The 18,931-nt window shown below is 47.4% G+C and overlaps 1 protein-coding gene across 1 annotated transcript in view; it reads right to left on the bottom strand.

The window, feature by feature from the left end:
* Positions 1-18,931, bottom strand: part of LOC121270058 (calcium-binding mitochondrial carrier protein SCaMC-3-like) — a 70,593-nt gene that overhangs the window by 22,190 nt on the left and 29,472 nt on the right. Inside the window, exon 4 of the mRNA XM_041175387.1 lies at positions 9,237-9,344. Within this exon, the coding sequence (XP_041031321.1) occupies positions 9,237-9,344 (108 nt within the window). The remainder of the gene's footprint in view (positions 1-9,236; positions 9,345-18,931) is intronic.

The raw sequence follows: 18,931 nt of genomic DNA on the forward strand, positions 1-18,931 counted from the left end.
TTGGAGGGAGAGGGCAGCCTCTGAGATCCCTGAGTGGATCCCAGGGGTGTCCAACTGCTGGTCCTCCACTTGGGTGCCCTTGTTCAGAGGGCATTTAAGAGTCATGTGTAGGTCAGGCCAGGTAAGGAGGCAGATTTCCTTCCTAAAAGGGCATTAGTGAACCAGATGGGTTTTTACAACAAATAGACCTTTTTGATTCCTGATTTATTGAATTCAGATTTCACTATCTGCCATGGTGGGATTCAAACCCGGGTCACCAGAACAGTACCCTGAGTCTCTGGATTACCTAGTGATAGAACCACTACACCACTGCCTCCCATCTCCTTTCAAGCTGCTTATTTCCAGCTCTTTAATAAAGGAAGTGTCCTCTTGGCTGGTGAGGACGTGGATGGAGCTGAGGGACTGGCTGGCTGAGGGTGTTGGTCCCTTGGCAGAGCTCCCTGTGAACCAAAGTAGAGATTATTAGTGTAGGCAGCAGAGTCAACAGGAGAGAGAGAGTGAGCACTCACAGTTGCGTTGAGAGAGGGATGATGTGGTGCAGGATCCTCAGGTGGGTGTTCACCACCGACCTCACATCACCACAGGCAGAGTCCATGCCCTCACCAGTCAGTGTGATGGCACATTCCTCAAAATGAGTGAGGGACCTAATGTGGTCCACTCCAGCCCCGGTCTGGGACTTTTCCCTTCTGTTGTGAGCCAGCTTCTGTACGACTGCAGAAGGAGAGTGTGAGAGCAGGGCACATGACACTCCGTGGAATGTTTGTGTGGTGAGCAGAGGCATGGATGGGATGAAGAAGGGAGCTCGAGAGGATATGAGGCTGATGGAGATGTGAGAGTGTGTGTGAGAGTTAGAGGTGTTGTCCCGTGAGATGTGAGATCCCTGTGGGTGTGTGATGAGTTTGAGAGTGTGTGAATTGACAGTGATGAGAAGAGTGACTTACCCTGGCGGAAGAGTTATACCATTCATCCTGTAGCGGCACTGGGTGCTGTCCTCTTTTGCAGAGCAGGGGTAGAGGACATCATGGTGGGCCTCCACAGCACCCAGAAGGCATTCCAGGGAGGTGTCATTGAATTGGGGGCTGCAGTCTTCTTGCCTTTCAGGGCCATGCTTTCTGTGCGGCAGTCCTGAGAGCTGTGTGTGTGGCTGCATTTTAAATATGGTACCCGGCATGATGAAGCAGCGAGGTAGGCGAATGAGAGCCTTCCCACCATTGAAATGGCATGTTTCCCAGGAATGTATGATTAATGAGGTGGGATTGGGATGATACGGCACGAAAAAGATGGATAAACATTCTCCTTTTCTGCCCGTTACTGCACTTAGTGGAAACCTGGGATGATTTCACCTTAATATTTCACACTCCTCCTCTTTAACTAGAATGTCTGCATCATCCCTCTCCTTAGTGAAGACAGAGACAAAGTACTCATTGAGAACCCTGCCCACATCTTCAACATCAATGTGCAAGTTACCATGTACATCTCTGATAAGCCCTACCCTTTCCTTAGTTATTCTCTTGCTCTTACTGTACTGGTAAAATATCTTCGGGCTTTCTTTGATTTTACCAACCAATGATTTTCTCTACCTTCTCTTTACTTTCCTAAATTCCTTTTTTACTTCACCTCTATACTTGCTATACCCCTCTAGGCTTTCCATAGTATTAAGCTCTTTGTCACTGTCATTAGCTTTCTTTTTCTGATTTACCTTACCCTGTATGTTTCTGGATAACCAGGGGGCTCTAGATTTGGCTGTACCACCCTTTATCTTCATGGGGACATGTCTACACTGTGCCTTTAGAATCTCGCTTTTGAATGCCTCCCTGTTTTTCTTTCTAGTAGCTGTGTCCAGTCCACTCTCGCCAGTTCACCTCTCAGCTTTATAAAATTTATCTTTCCCCAATATAGAACTTTCACTCCTGTTCTATCCTTGTCCTTTTCCATAATGATGCTAAATCTAACTGGATTATGGTCACTATCTCAAATATGGTCACAGACTGCTACTTCATCCACTTGCCCAGCTTCATTTCCTAAGACTAGATCTGGAATTGTGCCCCCTCTCGTTGGGCTTGTTATGGGCTGGCTAAAAAAGTTCTGTTGAATTGAGTTCAAGAATGTTGTGCTCTTCACACTGTTCGTGTCCCAATTGATATTAGGCTAGTTGAAGCCCCCAGTGATAACTGCCCTTTTGGGCAGGATTTTCTGCCTGTTGAGCAGGCTGTGGGGGAGTGGGCGCGGGTGGGCACAGACCCAATAAACACCCCCTATCAGGTCTGTGCCACCATTTTATGTGGGCCCAGCTATACGCTCTCTGTGTGGGTGGGGCGGGGTTGCCTGAGTCGGGACTGTATGTGAAAGAGAACCGAAATCTCCCTGAGGTACAGAGGTGCCTCAGGGAGATAAGATTTAAGGTCAACCAGTTTAATAAAATGGTGAAAAAATTTTCATGACAGGTTACCTCATGTGAAACTGTCATGAGCTGGGACACGTGCATTAATGTAAAATCATTCGTGAAACCTCATCTTGGGCAGCTCAGGTAATTTCTTAAGTGGCTTTTTAAATGGCCTTTGATGGTTCAGCATTCGCCAAACTGAAAATCTAACCCCGCTCACCAAGCCGAAGATTCTGCCCATTGTTTTTACACAGAAAATCTGCCTACATATTTGTTCTTCTAACTCCCTTCCATTATTTGGGGATCTATTGTACACTCCTAGCAATTTTTATTTCTGAGCTCAACCCAAATGGCCTGATTTGCTGCTTCATTTAATATATCATCCCTCTTCACAGCTGTATTTGATTCTTTAACCAATAATGCTCCACCCCCACCTTTTTTATCACCTTTCCGAACCTGCCTGAAATCTCTCTATCCAGGGATGTTAGGATGTTGATATTACCCCTCCTTAGGCCACGTTTCCATTCGAGTGATGACCTTGAAAAGGAAAAACCAATGCAGCAACTTGAGATGAGAAAGAAATTGAAATGATAAAGCTCAAGTTGGCAAAAGAGGAGAAAGAAAGAGAAAGAGCAATAGAAATGGAAATGTGAAAGCTCGAGGTGGAGTTTCAAAGAGATAAACAAGTTAAACGGTATGAACTGGCTAGAGGATAGGCTGGGGTATGGAGTGAAAGAGGCTAATAGTTCCGATGAGGAATCAAGTCCCATTCCAAGCTTCAACACAACAGCAACTCTTCATCTATTGCCTAAATTCACTGAAGGCAGGGTTGAGAGATATTTTATCGCATTTGAAAAGGTAGCTAAACAATTAAAGAACACATCTTGGGAAGGCTGTGCAAGTGTATTCTAGTCTTTCAGAAGAACAAATTTCAGATTAGGGGATAGTTACAGCTGTAGTATTTACCAGCTTGTGCTTTAAGTTGAAATTTTGGACTTTATGGAAGAATCACAGAATCACACAATGCAGAAGAGGCCCTTCAGCCCATTGAGTCTGCACCGACACGTGAGAAACACCTGACCTACCTACCTAATCCCATTTACCAGCATTTGGCCCATAGCCTTGAATGTTATGATGTGCCAAGTGCCCATCCAGGTACTTTTTAAAGGATGTGAGGCAACCCGCCTCCACCACCCTCCCAGGCAGCACATTCCAGACCGTCACCACCCTCTGGATAAAAAAAGCTTTTCCTCACATCCCCCCTAAACCTCCTGCCCCTCACCTTGAACTTATGCCCCCTTGTGACTGACCCTTCAACTAAGGGGAAGAGCTGCTCCCTATCCACCCTGTCCATGCCCCATATAATCTTGTACACCTCGATCAGGTCACCCCTCAGTCTTCTCTGCTTCAACGAAAACAACCCAAATTTATCCAACCTCTCTTCATAACTTAAATATTTCATCCCAGACAACATCCTGGTGAATCTCCTCTGCGCCCCCTCCAGTGCAATCACATCCTTCCTATAATGTGGCGACCAGAACTGCACACAGTACTCCAGCTGTGGTCTCACCAAGGTTCTATACAACTCCAACATGACCTCTCTACTTTTGTAATCTATGCCTCGATTGATAAAGGCAAGTGTCCCATGTGCCTTTTTCACCACCCCACTAACGTGCCCCTCTGCCCTCAGAGATCTATGGACACACACGCCAAGTCCCTTTGTTCTTCAGAACTTCCTAGTGTCATGCCATTCATTGAATACTTCCTTGTCAAATTACTCCTTCCAAAGTGTATCACCTCACTCTTTTCAGGGTTAAATTCCATCTGCCACTTATCTGCCCATTTGACCATCCCATCTATATCTTCCTGTAGCCCAAGACACTCAACCTCACTGTTAACCACCCAGCCAATCGTTGTGTCATCCGCAAACTTACTAATCCTACCCCCCACATAGTCATCTATGTCGTTTATATAAATGATGAATAATAGGGGACCCAGCACAGATCCCTGTGGTACGCCACTGGACACTGGCTTCCAGTCACTAAAATATCCTTCTGTCATCACCCTCTGTCTCCTACAACTAAGCAAATTTTGAATCCAACTTATCAAATTACCCTGTATCCCATCTGCCTTCGCCTTCTTTATAAATCTCCCATGTGGGACCTTGTCAAAGGCTTTGCTGAAATCCATATAAACTACATCAACTGCACTACCCTCATCTACACACCTGGTCATCTCCTCAAAAAATTCAATCAAATTTGTTAGGCATGACCTCCCTCTAACAAAGCCATGCTGACTATCCCTGATCAAACCTTGCCTCTCCAAGTGGAGATAGATTCTCTCCTTCAGAATTTTCTCCAATAGTTTCCCTACCACTGACGTGAGACTCACTGGCCTGTAGTTCCCTGGCTTATCTCTTCAACCCTTCTTATATAGCAGAACCACATTAGCTGTTCTCCAGTCCTCTGGCACCTCCCCCATGGCCAGAGAGGAATTAAAAATTTGGGTCAGAGCCCCTGCGATCTCCTCCCTTGCCTCCTTCAGCAGTCTGGGACACAAATCATCCGGACCTGGAGATTTGTCCACTTTTAAGACTGCCAACACCTCCAATACCTTGTCACTCCCTATATCAATTTGCTTTAGAACCTTGCAGTCTCTCTCCCCGAGTTCGATACTTTCATCCTCATTCTCTTGGGTGAAGATGGATGTGAAGTATTCGTTCAACACTCTAGCGATGTCCTCTGGATCCACCCATAGATTGCCCCTTGGTCCCTTATGGGCCCTATTCTTTCCCTGGTTATCCTCTTCCCATTGGTATACTTATAGAATATCTTGGGATTTTCCCTACTTTTACCAGCCAGAGCTTTCTCATATCCCCTCTTTGCTCTCCTAATTGCTTTCTTAAGCTCCACCCTGCACTGTCTGTACTCCAATAATACCTCCGCTGATTTGATTCCCTTGTACCTGGTGTTTGCTCTGAGGAGCTGGGAAGAGAGCTGAGGGGAAGGCCTGGGAGTCCATGTGTAGCTGGATACAGCCTGGAGACTGAATGTCACAGAAACTCGGGCAATGCCAACCCAGTGAGACCTGAAATTACTCCAGTAAGTACAGGCTGAAGTGCAGACTCAGCAATCCAGGGAGGAAGAATCTTGGAAGGTGAGATTGAAACCCTGTGAGGTGGACTATCGTTAAAGCTGTCCAAATGGGAAGTGGAGAGAATTCCTAGGAGAGATCTTCAAAGGTGAAGCTGGGAATTCTTCATGAGAGAGGGTTTCAATAAGATTGACTTGGTGTTTACTGATGTCTGGATGGGTTCTTGAGAAATCCATGGACCCTGTCTGCATTGCATTTGCCATTTACCCTGTAGTGTGCTGTGTTCTGCACTGTAACAATTCTGGGATTCTGTGATTGATTCTCCCACAGTTTCTGTTAATTCATATGTGCCTCATACATACCCTGAATGTTAGAGTATTAGATAGATCATGTAAATTAGAACCATAGAACCATAGAAAAGTTACAGCACAGAAGGAGGCCATTGAGCCCATCTTGTCCATGCCAGCCTGAGAACACCCAGGTGCCCTTTCTAACCCCACCTTCCTGCACCCGGCCCATAGCCCTGCAGCTTACAGCACTTAAGGTGCAGATCCAGGTACTTTTTAAAAGAGTTTAGAGTTTCTCCCTCTACCACCAACTTGGGCAGCGAATTCCAGACACCCACTACCCTCTGCGTAAAAAAAGTTCTTCCTCATGTCCCCCCTACACCTTCTGCCACTTATCTTGAATCTATGTACCCTGGCTCTAGAATTCTCCATCAAGGGAAGCAATTTTATCCTGTCCACTCTATCTATTCCCCTCATAATTTTGTACACCTCAATCAAGTCACCTCTCAGCCTTCTTTGTTCTAAGGAGAATAACCCCAACCTATCCAATCTCTCCTCGTAGCTACACTTTTCTAACTATGGCAACATTCTTGTAAACCTCCTCTGCACTCTCTCCAGAGCTATTACATCCTTCCTGTGATGTGGTGACCAGAACTGCACACAATACTCCAGTTGTGGCCTTACCAGTGTTTTATACAATTCCAACATTATATCCTTACTTTTATATTATACACCTCTGCCAATGAAGGAGAGCATTCCATATGCCTTTTTTACAACCTTGTCTACTTGAACTGCTGCCTTCAGGGACCTGTGTACTTGTACGCCAAGATCTCTCACTTCATCTATCCCTCTTAGTATATCTCCATTTATTTTGTAATCCCTGTAACTGTTTGACCTCCCTAAATGTATGACCTCACACTTCTCCATGTTAAAATCCATCTGCCACTTTACCGTCCACTCCACCAACCCATCTATATTGTTTTGGAGATTATGGCAATCCTCTACACTATCCACTACTCGGCCAATCTTTGTGTCATCTGCAAATTTCCCAATCGTGCCCCCCACGTTCACGTCCAAATCGTTAATATATAACACAAACAGCAAGGGTCCCAACACCGAGCCCTGTGGAACACCACTTGAGACAACTTTCCATTCGCAAGGGCATCCATCGACCATTACCCTTTCTTTCCTGTTACAAAGCCAACCTTTTATCCAGTTTGCCACATTACCCTGAATCCCATGGGCTTTTACTTCCTGATCAATCTGCCATGTGGGACCTTGTCAAATGCCTTGCTAAAATCCATGTACACAACATCCACTGCACTACCTTCATCAACCCTTGTCACTTCCTCAAAGAATTCAGTCAAATTTGTGAGGCAAGACCTTCCTTTAACAAATCCATGCTGACCATCCCTGACTAGTCCATGCCTTTCCACACGACAGTTAATCCTATCTCTCAGGATTGATTCTACTAATTTGCTCACCACTGATGTAAGACTAACTGGCCTATAATTGTTTGGCATTTCCTTTGATCCCTTTTTAAACAATGGAACTACGTTTGCATTTCTCCAGTCCTCCGGTACCTCCCCTGTATCTAGTGAAGATTGGAAAATCATCCTCAGAGCATCTGCTATCTCCTCCCTGACTTCCTTCAGCAGCCTCGGAAACAATCCATCTGGCCCTGGTGACTTATCAACTTTCAAGAATTTCAACCCTTCGAATACTTCCTCTCTCTTTATGACTATCCCTTGTACAGTTAAGTTTTTTGTTTGTTCAAGATCCATGGAATCTTTGATTTTATTCCAAAAGCAGGTGTCTGGAATCTCAACCTTTATCTACTTTAAACAAAATGTTATTGGTCCTTAACCAAATCTCCCACACACCCCGGGGTCTGGCCAAGGATCGTAACAGAAGGAAAGTGGCACATTGGCCTTTGTTGCAAGGGGATTAGAGTACAAGAATGAAGAAGTCTTGCTGCAGTTGAACAGGGTTTCGGTGAGAATGTATTTGGATTACTGTAAGCAGTTTAGGCCTCCACATTTAAGAAAGGATATACTTGCATTGGAGGAGGTGCAGCAAAGGTTCACTAAATTGATAAAAACAAAAAAACTGCGGATGCTGGAAATCCAAAACAAAAACAGAATTATCTGGAAAAACTCAGCAGGTCCTATGCCGGCATGACTAAGAACTTGTCAATTGTACAAGACTTCTGCAAAAAGATGGGACTGGAGATGAATGACGGGAAGACCAAAGGCTTCCACTTCATCCACAAACGGAAGATGTTCCTGTATAATACAAGAGCGAACTGGCAACTGAAAGGAGGTCCGATCTCTTACATACCACCAGGAGAGACTGAGAAATAGCTGGGTGCCAGAATCGACCCATGGGCAGGAGTCACCGAGGAGCAATGGGGATCCAGAATCGATATGTGGATAGAGAACCTCAAGAAGGCAGCTCTTCAACCTATCCTCAAAATGCTTTTCTTCTCCGCCGATGCTGCCAGACCTGCTGAGTTTTTCCAGGTAATTCTGTTTTTGTTTTTTCACTAAATTGATCCCTGGGATGTCCATTGGTGAGACGCTGAGTAAATTGGATCTATATTCTCTAGAGTTAAGAAGAATGAGAGGCAATCTCATTGAAACCTTTATATTTCTGAAGGGGTTTTATAGGGTGGATGCTGAGAGATTGTTTCCACTGGTCAGAGAATCTAAAACACAGGGTCTCAGCCTCAGGATAAGGAGCCAATCATTTAGGATTGAGATGAGAAGAAAGGGTTGTGAATCCTTGGAACCCTCTACCCCAGAGGGTTGTGGATGCTCCATTGTTGAATGCAGTTAAGGCTGGGATAGACAGATTTTTGGTCTCTCAGAGAATACAGGGATTTGGTCAATGGACAGGAAAATGGAATTGAAGCCCAGGATCAGTCATGATTGTACAGGATGGTGGAGCAGGCTTGATGGGCTGTGTGGTCTACTATATATCTTCTATATTTTATGTTCTTATGTTCTAGCAGTGGCATGTGTGTGTTGCTGGGTGTGGATGTGATTGGATTTAGTGGTGATGTATTATATGCTCAATAAGCTTACACCAATCACTAACCAAATTTACATGGTAATGATCATTCGGTGAGGTGACAGAGGCCTCGGAAAACATAAAGCAGGGAGGTGGTGTGAGATCAGCTAACACCATCCGTGGATCGCAAATGGGATCTTCCTGCTCTGACTGGCGGCATTTGACAGTGTGGTGTATGGATGAACCAGTCTGTTACCCTCCCTTCCTATATCTACTAATGGAAACTAATTGAATTTGTTGGACCACAAGGTGTTGACAATATGAAAAAATGAAAGTTAGTAATTCCAACCTGATTTCTTCTGACCTGGAGCTGGCAGCCACCAATCAAATCACTTCCCTCAGCAACACTTGGTTTTAGTTTTAGTATTCGAAAGAAAACCAGAGACTCTGTGAGTCCTTACCTCCATTGGATAGACAATAGTCTGAGCAGTAACTCCAGCGAGAGACCCTGCGATGAAACGTTGGTGCAGATCGAGCTTGGAGTGGCTATCATCAAAAAACCTCTTATACTGTTCAAACATACACAGCAAGAGAATACCATCATTATAATCACACATCTTCAATTCATTCAATGACTTGTCATGGGGTTCTGTTAATTTAATGAGTATTACAGATGTAACTAGTTGGCAGGATCAGTCATGAACATAAACCACAGGTCAGCTGCAATCACTAACATTCGGGTTAATCATTGAAACCAACCAGTAAAGATGACCTCTAGTGACAAAGGGCATCATTTGGCCCAGAGAATTATAAAGTACAATGGGGCGGAATTGAGCCAAATGGACAGAGCCAGGTTGAATGGTCTGTGCTGAGTTAACAAACCTGACCTGGGAATAGGAGTGCAGACAAAACTGACCTCAGTACCGTAGGCTCAGGTATCCAATGTCCAGTGACTGGAAGCACGAGTAGCTGTCAGCTGTAGGAACTTTGGCCAAGGAATTACAGCCCATGGGGGTACAAACAACTTGTTGAGCCTCATCCACCAGGAGCAATTCCAAAATTGGTCACAAAGGAGGTTATCAGAAGGATGCTGGCAAATGAACAACTGGAACAGCACAGGAGAAGTACAGCAGGAAGCAGGGGCTCAGCTTTCTGTGTTAGTGAAACTGTTTTCAACTTCTGTTCAGTTCCACCCTATCAGTAGTCCAGAAGCGAGAAACACAGGGATTGGGGAACGTGGAATGGGGAATATAGTAATTGGGGACCATAGTGACGGTGAACATGGTAATTGGGGAACACAGTGACGGGGAATATGGTGACAGAGAACACAGTGATGGAGAGCATAGTCATTGGGGAACACGGTATTTGAGGAAAACTGTAACTGGGGAACATGGTGACAGGGAACACAGTTACGGGGAGTGCGGTGATTGGGGAGCGCGGTGACAGTGAACACGGTAATGGGAAATACGGTGACAGTGAACACGGTAATGGGGAGCAGGGTGACGGGGAACATGGTAATTCAGGAAAACGGTGACAGGGAACACAGTAATTGTGGAAAATGGTGATTGGGACCACAGTAATTAGGGAATTCCATGATTAATATAATGAAGTAATTATTTAAAACACACTATGGATGGCAGGACAGGTGATGTGTCAAGGCTGCAGCATGTGGGAGCTCCTGGATAACATTATGATCCAGGTCAAACACATCTGCAGTAAGTGTTGGCAGCTTGAGGAACTTCGGCTCAGAGTCATCGAGCTGAAGGCTGAGCTGCAGACACTGTGACACATCAGGGAGGGGGAAAGTTACCTGGATGCTTTATACCAGGAGGCAGTCACAGCACTTACAATAGGGTCTTCTGGTTTGGACAGGATGGTGTGACTGAGTGAGACAGGTAAGGGGACCCAGAGGGCAGGATTGCAGGAGAGTGAGCCTCTGCACTTATCCGATAGGTTTGAGGCTCTCTCAGTTTATCTGGATGAGAGTGGGGGCTGCAGGGTGGATAAGCAACCAGACCATGGCACCATGGTACAGGTGGGGAGAGCAAAAAGGAATGTAGTGCTAAGAGGGGACAGTATAGTGAGGGGGATTAACACTTTTCTCTGTAGCAAAGAGCGAGAGTCCAGATGAATGTGTTGCCTGCCCAGTGCCAGGGTTCAGGACATCTGCTCAGGGCTGGAGAGGAACCTGCTGTTGGAGGGAGGATGCAGTTGTGGTGGCCCATGGAGGTACCAAGAACATACGTAGAACCAGGAAAGAGGTTCTTTTATTTTATTCAGGCCAGCATTTATTGTCCATCCCTAACTGCCCTTGTTCGGAGGGCATTTAAGAGCCAACCACTTTGCTATGGGTCTGGAGTCATGTATAAGGATGACAGATTTCCTTCCCTAAGAGCAATCAACAATGGTTTTATGATGATCATCAGAATTTTAATTCCAGATTTTTAATGAATTCAAATTTCACCATCTGCAGTGGTGGGATACTGGGTCCCCGGAACATTACCCTGGGTCTCTGAAATACCAGTCTAGCAACAATACCATTACACCACCACCTCACCAATGAGCATGAGGCACAAGGCACTAAATTGAAAAGCTGAACCTCAAAGTTGATAATCTCTGGATTATTACCTGAGCCGGATGCAAATTGGCAAAGGATACATAAAATTAGAAAGATGAATACCTGGTGTAAGACTGGTGTGGGAGAAGTGGGTGCTGGTTTGTGGGGCACTGGCACCAGTACTGGAGAAAGGGGGATCTGTACTGTTGGGGTGGTCTACATACATGAAGAAATATTGGGTGCTTGTGATAAAGGGACGGTAATAATCATGGGTAATTTTAATCTACATATAAACTAGAAAAATCAGATTGGCAGTGGTAGCCTGGATGAGGAGTTCGTGTAATGCTTTCGAGATAGTTTCTTAGAGCAGCGCATTCTGGAACCAACCAGAGAGCAAGTTATATTAGATTTGGTATTGTGTAATGTGACAGGGTTAATTGGGGAGGTGATGGCATAGTGGTATTATCACTGGGCTAGTGTTCTAGAGACCCAGAGTAACGCGCTGGGGACCTGGGTTCGAATCCCACCACAGCAGATGGTGAAGTTTGAATTCAATAAAAATCTGGAATTAAAAGTCTGATGATGACAACAAAACCATTGCCAATTGTCATTAAAAACTCATCTGCCATCCTTAGCTGGTGACTCCAGACCCACAGCAATGTTATTGACTCTTAAATGCCCTTTGATGCCCTTTAGGGATGGGTAATAAATGCTGGGCCTAGCTACTCCCACATTCCATGCAATCAGAGTAAAGCCACCACTTGGTGGCAGTGACCACAATGTGATTGAATTTTACATCCAGTAGAATGTGGGCTAGTGAATAGATAGATCAATAGAGACATTTAATGGGATATTTCAGATTCCTAGAGAAGTTAAAGAAAGCATCAAACTTAAGAAAAAAACATAAACAGCGCAAGGATGAGTGGCAGGACAGATTGGTCAGAATATAAGGAATGGCAGAGAATGACTAAAAGGTTAATCAGGAGAAAGAAATTAGTGCACGAGAGGCAGCTAACTAGAAATGTAAAAACTGATGGTAAGAGTTTCTACAAGTACTTAAAGAGGGAATGAGTAAGTAAAGTGAGTGTTGGTCCTCTAGAGAGTGAGGAGGGGAGTTAATAGTAGATAATAAGGAAATGGCGGATGAAATGAACAAATATTTTGCTCCTGTCTTCGCTATAGATTATACATTCCAGTAATAGCTATAAATCAGGAGGTGGAAGGGAGGGAGGACTTGGTATAATTACCATCACTAGGGAACCAGTACTGTGCAAACTGATGGAGCTGCGGGCTGACAAGTCTCTGGGTCCTGATGGACTACATCTTAGGGCCTTAAAAGAGGTGGTAAATGAGATAGTAAATGTGTTGGTGTTAATTTTCCAAAATTCCCTAGATTCTGGAAAGGTTCCATCAGACTGGAAAGTAGCAAATATAACCCCTCTATTCAAGAAGGGAGGGAGGCGGAAAACAGGAAACTATAGGCCAGTTAGCTGGACGTTTATTGTGGAGAAGGTGTTGATCAATAGAGGTGCTATAGCTGGGCACTTAGAAAAATAGAAGATCATTGGGAAGAGTCAGCATGGTTTTGTGAAAAGGAAATCATGTTTAACCAATTTATTAGAGTTCTTTGAAGGAGCAGCATGTGTGGTGGATAAAGGGGAACCTGTAGACGTGCTGTACTTGGATTGCCAGAATGCATTTGATAAGGTGCCAGATCAAAGATTATTGCAGAAAATAAAAGCTCATGGTGTAGGGGGTAGGAGATTGACTGGCAGAAAAAGAAAATATGTATAACTGGGTCATTGACTGAGTGGCAAGATATGACTGGTGGAGACACACACAGGTCTATGCTCGGGAAGGAATTTTGACAAATTACATCAATTGTTTAGATGAGGGGAGCAGAGGTGATGGGGAACACGGTGACTGTGAACACAGTGATGGGGAACACGGTGACTGTGAACACAGTGATGGGGAACACGGTGACTGTGAACACAGTGATGGGGAACACGGTGACTGTGAACACAGTGATGGGGAACACAGTGATGGGGAACACGGTGACTGTGAACACAGTGATGGGGAACACGGTGACTGTGGAACACAGTGATGGGGAACACGGTGACTGTGGAACACAGTGATGGGGAACACGGTGACTGTGGAACACAGTGATGGGGAACACGGTGACTGTGGAACACAGTGATGGGGAACACGGTGACTGTGGAACACAGTGATGGGGAACACGGTGACTGTGGAACACAGTGATGGGGAACACGGTGACTGAGGAACACAGTGATGGGGAATATGGTGACGGGGAACACAGTGATGAAGGCTATGCTAAATGCTGAACACGGTGACGGGGGAACACGGTGATGAAGGCTATGCTAAATGCTGAACACGGTGACGGGGGAACACGGTGACGGGGGAACACGGTGACTATGGTGACTTTGAACACGGTGACGGGGGACCACGGTGACGGGGGACCACGGTGACGGGGGACCACGGTGACTGGAGAACATCATCATTGGGGAACACGGTGACGGGGACCACGGTGACTGAAGAAACATAAAGACTGGAGAACATCATCATTGGGGAACACGGTGACGGGGGAACACAGTGATGGGGAACACGGTGACTGTGGAACACAGTGATGGGGAACACGGTGACTGTGAACACAGTGACGGGGAACACGGTGACTGTGGAACACAGTGATGGGGAACACGGTGACTGTGGAACACAGTGATGGGGAACACGGTGACTGTGGAACACAGTGATGGGGAACACGGTGACTGTGGAACACAGTGATGGGGAACACGGTGACTGAGGAACACAGTGATGGGGAACACGGTGACTGAGGAACATAGAAATTGGGGAATATGGTGACGGGGAACACAGTGATGAAGGCTATGCTAAATGCTGAACACGGTGACGGGGGAACACGGTGACGGGGGAACACGGTGACTATGGTGACTTTGAACACGGTGACGGGGGACCACGGTGACGGGGGACCACGGTGACGGGGGACCACGGTGACTGGAGAACATCATCATTGGGGAACACGGTGACTGGAGAACATCATCATTGGGGAACACGGTGACGGGGACCACGGTGACTGAAGAAACATAAAGACTGGAGAACATCATCATTGGGGAACACGGTGACTGTGAAACACAGTGATGGGGAACACGGTGACTGTGAAACACAGTGATGGGGAACACGGTGACTGTGGAACACAGTGATGGGGAACACGGTGACTGTGGAACACAGTGATGGGGAACACGGTGACTGTGGAACACAGTGATGGGGAACACGGTGACTGAGGAACACAGTGATGGGGAACACGGTGACTGAGGAACATAGAAATTGGGGAATATGGTGACGGGGAACACAGTGATGAAGGCTATGCTAAATGCTGAACATGGTGACGGGGGAACACGGTGACGGGGGAACACGGTGACTATGGTGACTTTGAACACGGTGACGGGGGACCACGGTGACGGGGGACCACGGTGACGGGGGACCACGGTGACTGGAGAACATCATCATTGGGGAACACGGTGACGGGGACCACGGTGACTGAAGAAACATAAAGACTGGAGAACATCATCATTGGGGAACACGGTGACGGGGGAACACGGTGACTGGAGACCACGGTGACTGGAGAACATCATCATTGGGGAACACGGTGACTGGAGACCACGGTGACTGGAGAACATCATCATTGGGGAACACGGTGACTGGAGAACATCATCATTGAGGAACACGGTGACAGGGAACACGGTGACTGGGGACCACGGTGACTGGAGAACATCATCATTGGGGAACACGGTGACTGGAGAAACACGGTGACTGGAGAAACACGGTGACTGGAGAACATCATCATTGGGGAACACGGTGACTGGGGAACACGGTGACTGGAGAACATCATCATTGGGGAACACGGTGACTGGAGAAACATGGTGACTGGAGAACATCATCATTGGAGAACACGGTGACGGGGAACACGGTGACTGGAGAACATCATCATTGGGGAACACGGTGACGGGGAACACGGTGACTGGGGACCACAGTGACTGGAGAACATCATCATTGGGGAACACGGTGACGGGGAACACGGTGACTGGGGACCACGGTGACTGGAGAACATCATCATTGGGGAACACGGTGACTGGAGAACATCATCATTGAGGAACACGGTGACAGGGAACACGGTGACGGGGAACACGGTGACTGGAGAAACACGGTGACTGGAGAACATCATCATTGGGGAATACGGTGACTGGAGAAACATGGTGACTGGAGAACATCATCATTGGGGAACATGGTGACGGGGGAAACACGGTGACTGGAGAAACACGGTGACTGGAGAACATCATCATTGGGGAACACGGTGACTGGAGAAACACGGTGACTGGAGAACATCATCATTGGGGAACACGGTGACTGGAGAACATCATCATTGGGGAACACGGTGACTGGAGAACATCATCATTGGGGACCATGGTGACGGGGGAAACACGGTGACTGGGGACCACAGTGACTGGAGAACATCATCATTGGGGAACACGGTGACTGGAGAAACATGGTGACTGGAGAACATCATCATTGGGGAACACGGTGACTGGGGAACACGGTGACTGGAGAACATCATCATTGGGGAACACGGTGACTGGAGAAACACGGTGACTGGAGAACATCATCATTGGAGAACACGGTGACAGGGAACACGGTGACTGGAGAACATCATCATTGGGGAACACGGTGACTGGAGAAACATGGTGACTGGAGAACATCATTGGGGAACACGGTGACTGGAGAAACATGGTGACTGGAGAACATCATCATTGGGGAACATGGTGACGGGGGAAACACGGTGACTGGAGAACATCATCATTGGGGAACATGGTGACGGGGGAACACGGAGACTGGGGACCACGGTGACTGGAGAACATCATCATTGGGGAACACGGTGACTGGAGAACATCATCATTGAGGAACACGGTGACAGGGAACACGGTGACGGGGAACACGGTGACTGGAGAAACACGGTGACTGGAGAACATCATCATTGGGGAATACGGTGACTGGAGAAACATGGTGACTGGAGAACATCATCATTGGGGAACATGGTGACGGGGGAAACACGGTGACTGGAGAAACACGGTGACTGGAGAACATCATCATTGGGGAACACGGTGACTGGAGAAACACGGTGACTGGAGAACATCATCATTGGGGAACACGGTGACTGGAGAACATCATCATTGGGGAACACGGTGACTGGAGAACATCATCATTGGGGACCATGGTGACGGGGGAAACACGGTGACTGGGGACCACAGTGACTGGAGAACATCATCATTGGGGAACACGGTGACTGGAGAAACATGGTGACTGGAGAACATCATCATTGGGGAACACGGTGACTGGGGAACACGGTGACTGGAGAACATCATCATTGGGGAACACGGTGACTGGAGAAACACGGTGACTGGAGAACATCATCATTGGAGAACACGGTGACAGGGAACACGGTGACTGGAGAACATCATCATTGGGGAACACGGTGACTGGAGAAACATGGTGACTGGAGAACATCATTGGGGAACACGGTGACTGGAGAAACATGGTGACTGGAGAACATCATCATTGGGGAACATGATGACGGGGGAAACACGGTGACTGGAGAACATCATCATTGGGGAACATGGTGACGGGGGAACACGGAGACTGGGGACCACGGTGACTGGAGAACATCATCATTAGGGAACACGGTGACTGGAGAACATCATCATTGGGGAACATGGTGACGGGGGAACACGGTGACAGGGGAACACGGTGACTGGAGAACATCATCATTGGGGAACACGGTGACTGGAGAAACACGGTGACTGGAGAACATCATCATTGGGGAACACGGTGACTGGGGAAACACGGTGACTGGAGAACATCACCATTGGGGAACACGGTGACGGGGGAAACACGGTGACTGGAGAACATCATCATTGGGGAACACGGTGACGGGGGAAACACGGTGACTGGAGAACATCATCATTGGGGAACATGGTGACGGGGGAAACACGGTGACTGGGGACCACGGTGACTGGAGAACATCATCATTGGGGAACACGGTGACTGGAGAACATCATCATTGGGGAACACGGTGACTGGAGAACATCATCATTGGGGAACATGGTGACGGGGGAACATGGTGACGGGGGAAAACGGTGACTGGGGACCACGGTGACTGGAGAACATCATCATTGGGGAACATGGTGACTGGAGAAACATGGTGACTGGAGAACATCATCATTGGGGAACACGGTGACGGGGGAAACACGGTGACTGGAGAACATCATCATTGGGGAACACGGTGACGGGGACCACGGTGCCTGGAGACCACGGTGACTGGAGAACATCATCATTGGGGAACACGGTGACTGGAGAAACATGGTGACTGGAGAACATCATCATTGGGGAACACAGTGACTGGAGAAACACGGTGACTGGAGCACGTCATCATTGGGGACCACGGTGACTGGAGAACATCATCATTGGGGAACATGGTGACGGGGGAACACGGTGACTGGGGACCACGGTGACTGGAGAACATCATCATTGGGGAACACGGTGACTGGAGAACATCATTGGGGAACACGGTGACTGGAGAACATCATCATTGGGGAACATGGTGACGGGGGAACATGGTGACGGGGGAACACGGTGACTGGGGACCACGGTGACTGGAGAACATCATTGGGGAACACGGTGACTGGAGAAACATGGTGACTGGAGAACATCATCATTGGGGAACATGGTGACGGGGGAACACGGTGACTGGGGACCACAGTGACTGGAGAACATCATCATTGGGGAACACGGTGACTGGAGAAACACGGTGACTGGAGAACATCATCATTGGGGAACACGGTGACTGGAGAACATCATCATTGGGGAACACGGTGACTGGAGAACATCATCATTGGGGAACACGGTGACGGGGGAACACGGTGACTGGGGACCACAGTGACTGGAGAACATCATTGGGGAACACGGTGACTGGAGAAACATGGTGACTGGAGAACATCATCATTGGGGAACACGGTGACTGGAGAAACACGGTGACTGGAGAACATCATCATTGGGGAACACGGTGACTGGAGAAACACGGTGACTGGAGAACATCATCATTGGGGAACACGGTGATGGGGAACATGGTGATGAAGGCTATGGTAAATGCTAAATGCGGTGATGGGGGAACACGGTGACTTTGAACACGGTGACGGGGGAACACGGTGAATGGAGAACATCATCATTGGGGAACACGGTGACTGGAGAAACACGGTGACTGGAGAACATCATCATTGGGGAACACGGTGATGGGGGAAACACGGTGACTGGAGAACGTCATCATTGGGGAACACGGTGACGGGGGAACAAGGAGACGGGGAACACGGAGACGGGGGAACACGGTGAATGGAGAACATCATCATTGGGGAACACGGAGGCGGGGAACACGGAGACGGGGGAACAAGGAGACGGGGAACACGGAGGCGGGGAACACGGTGATGAAGGCTATGGTAAATGCTGAATGCAGTGACAGGG

The sequence above is a fragment of the Carcharodon carcharias genome, chromosome 26, assembly GCF_017639515.1.
Source record: "Carcharodon carcharias isolate sCarCar2 chromosome 26, sCarCar2.pri, whole genome shotgun sequence".
NCBI lineage: Eukaryota > Metazoa > Chordata > Chondrichthyes > Lamniformes > Lamnidae > Carcharodon > Carcharodon carcharias.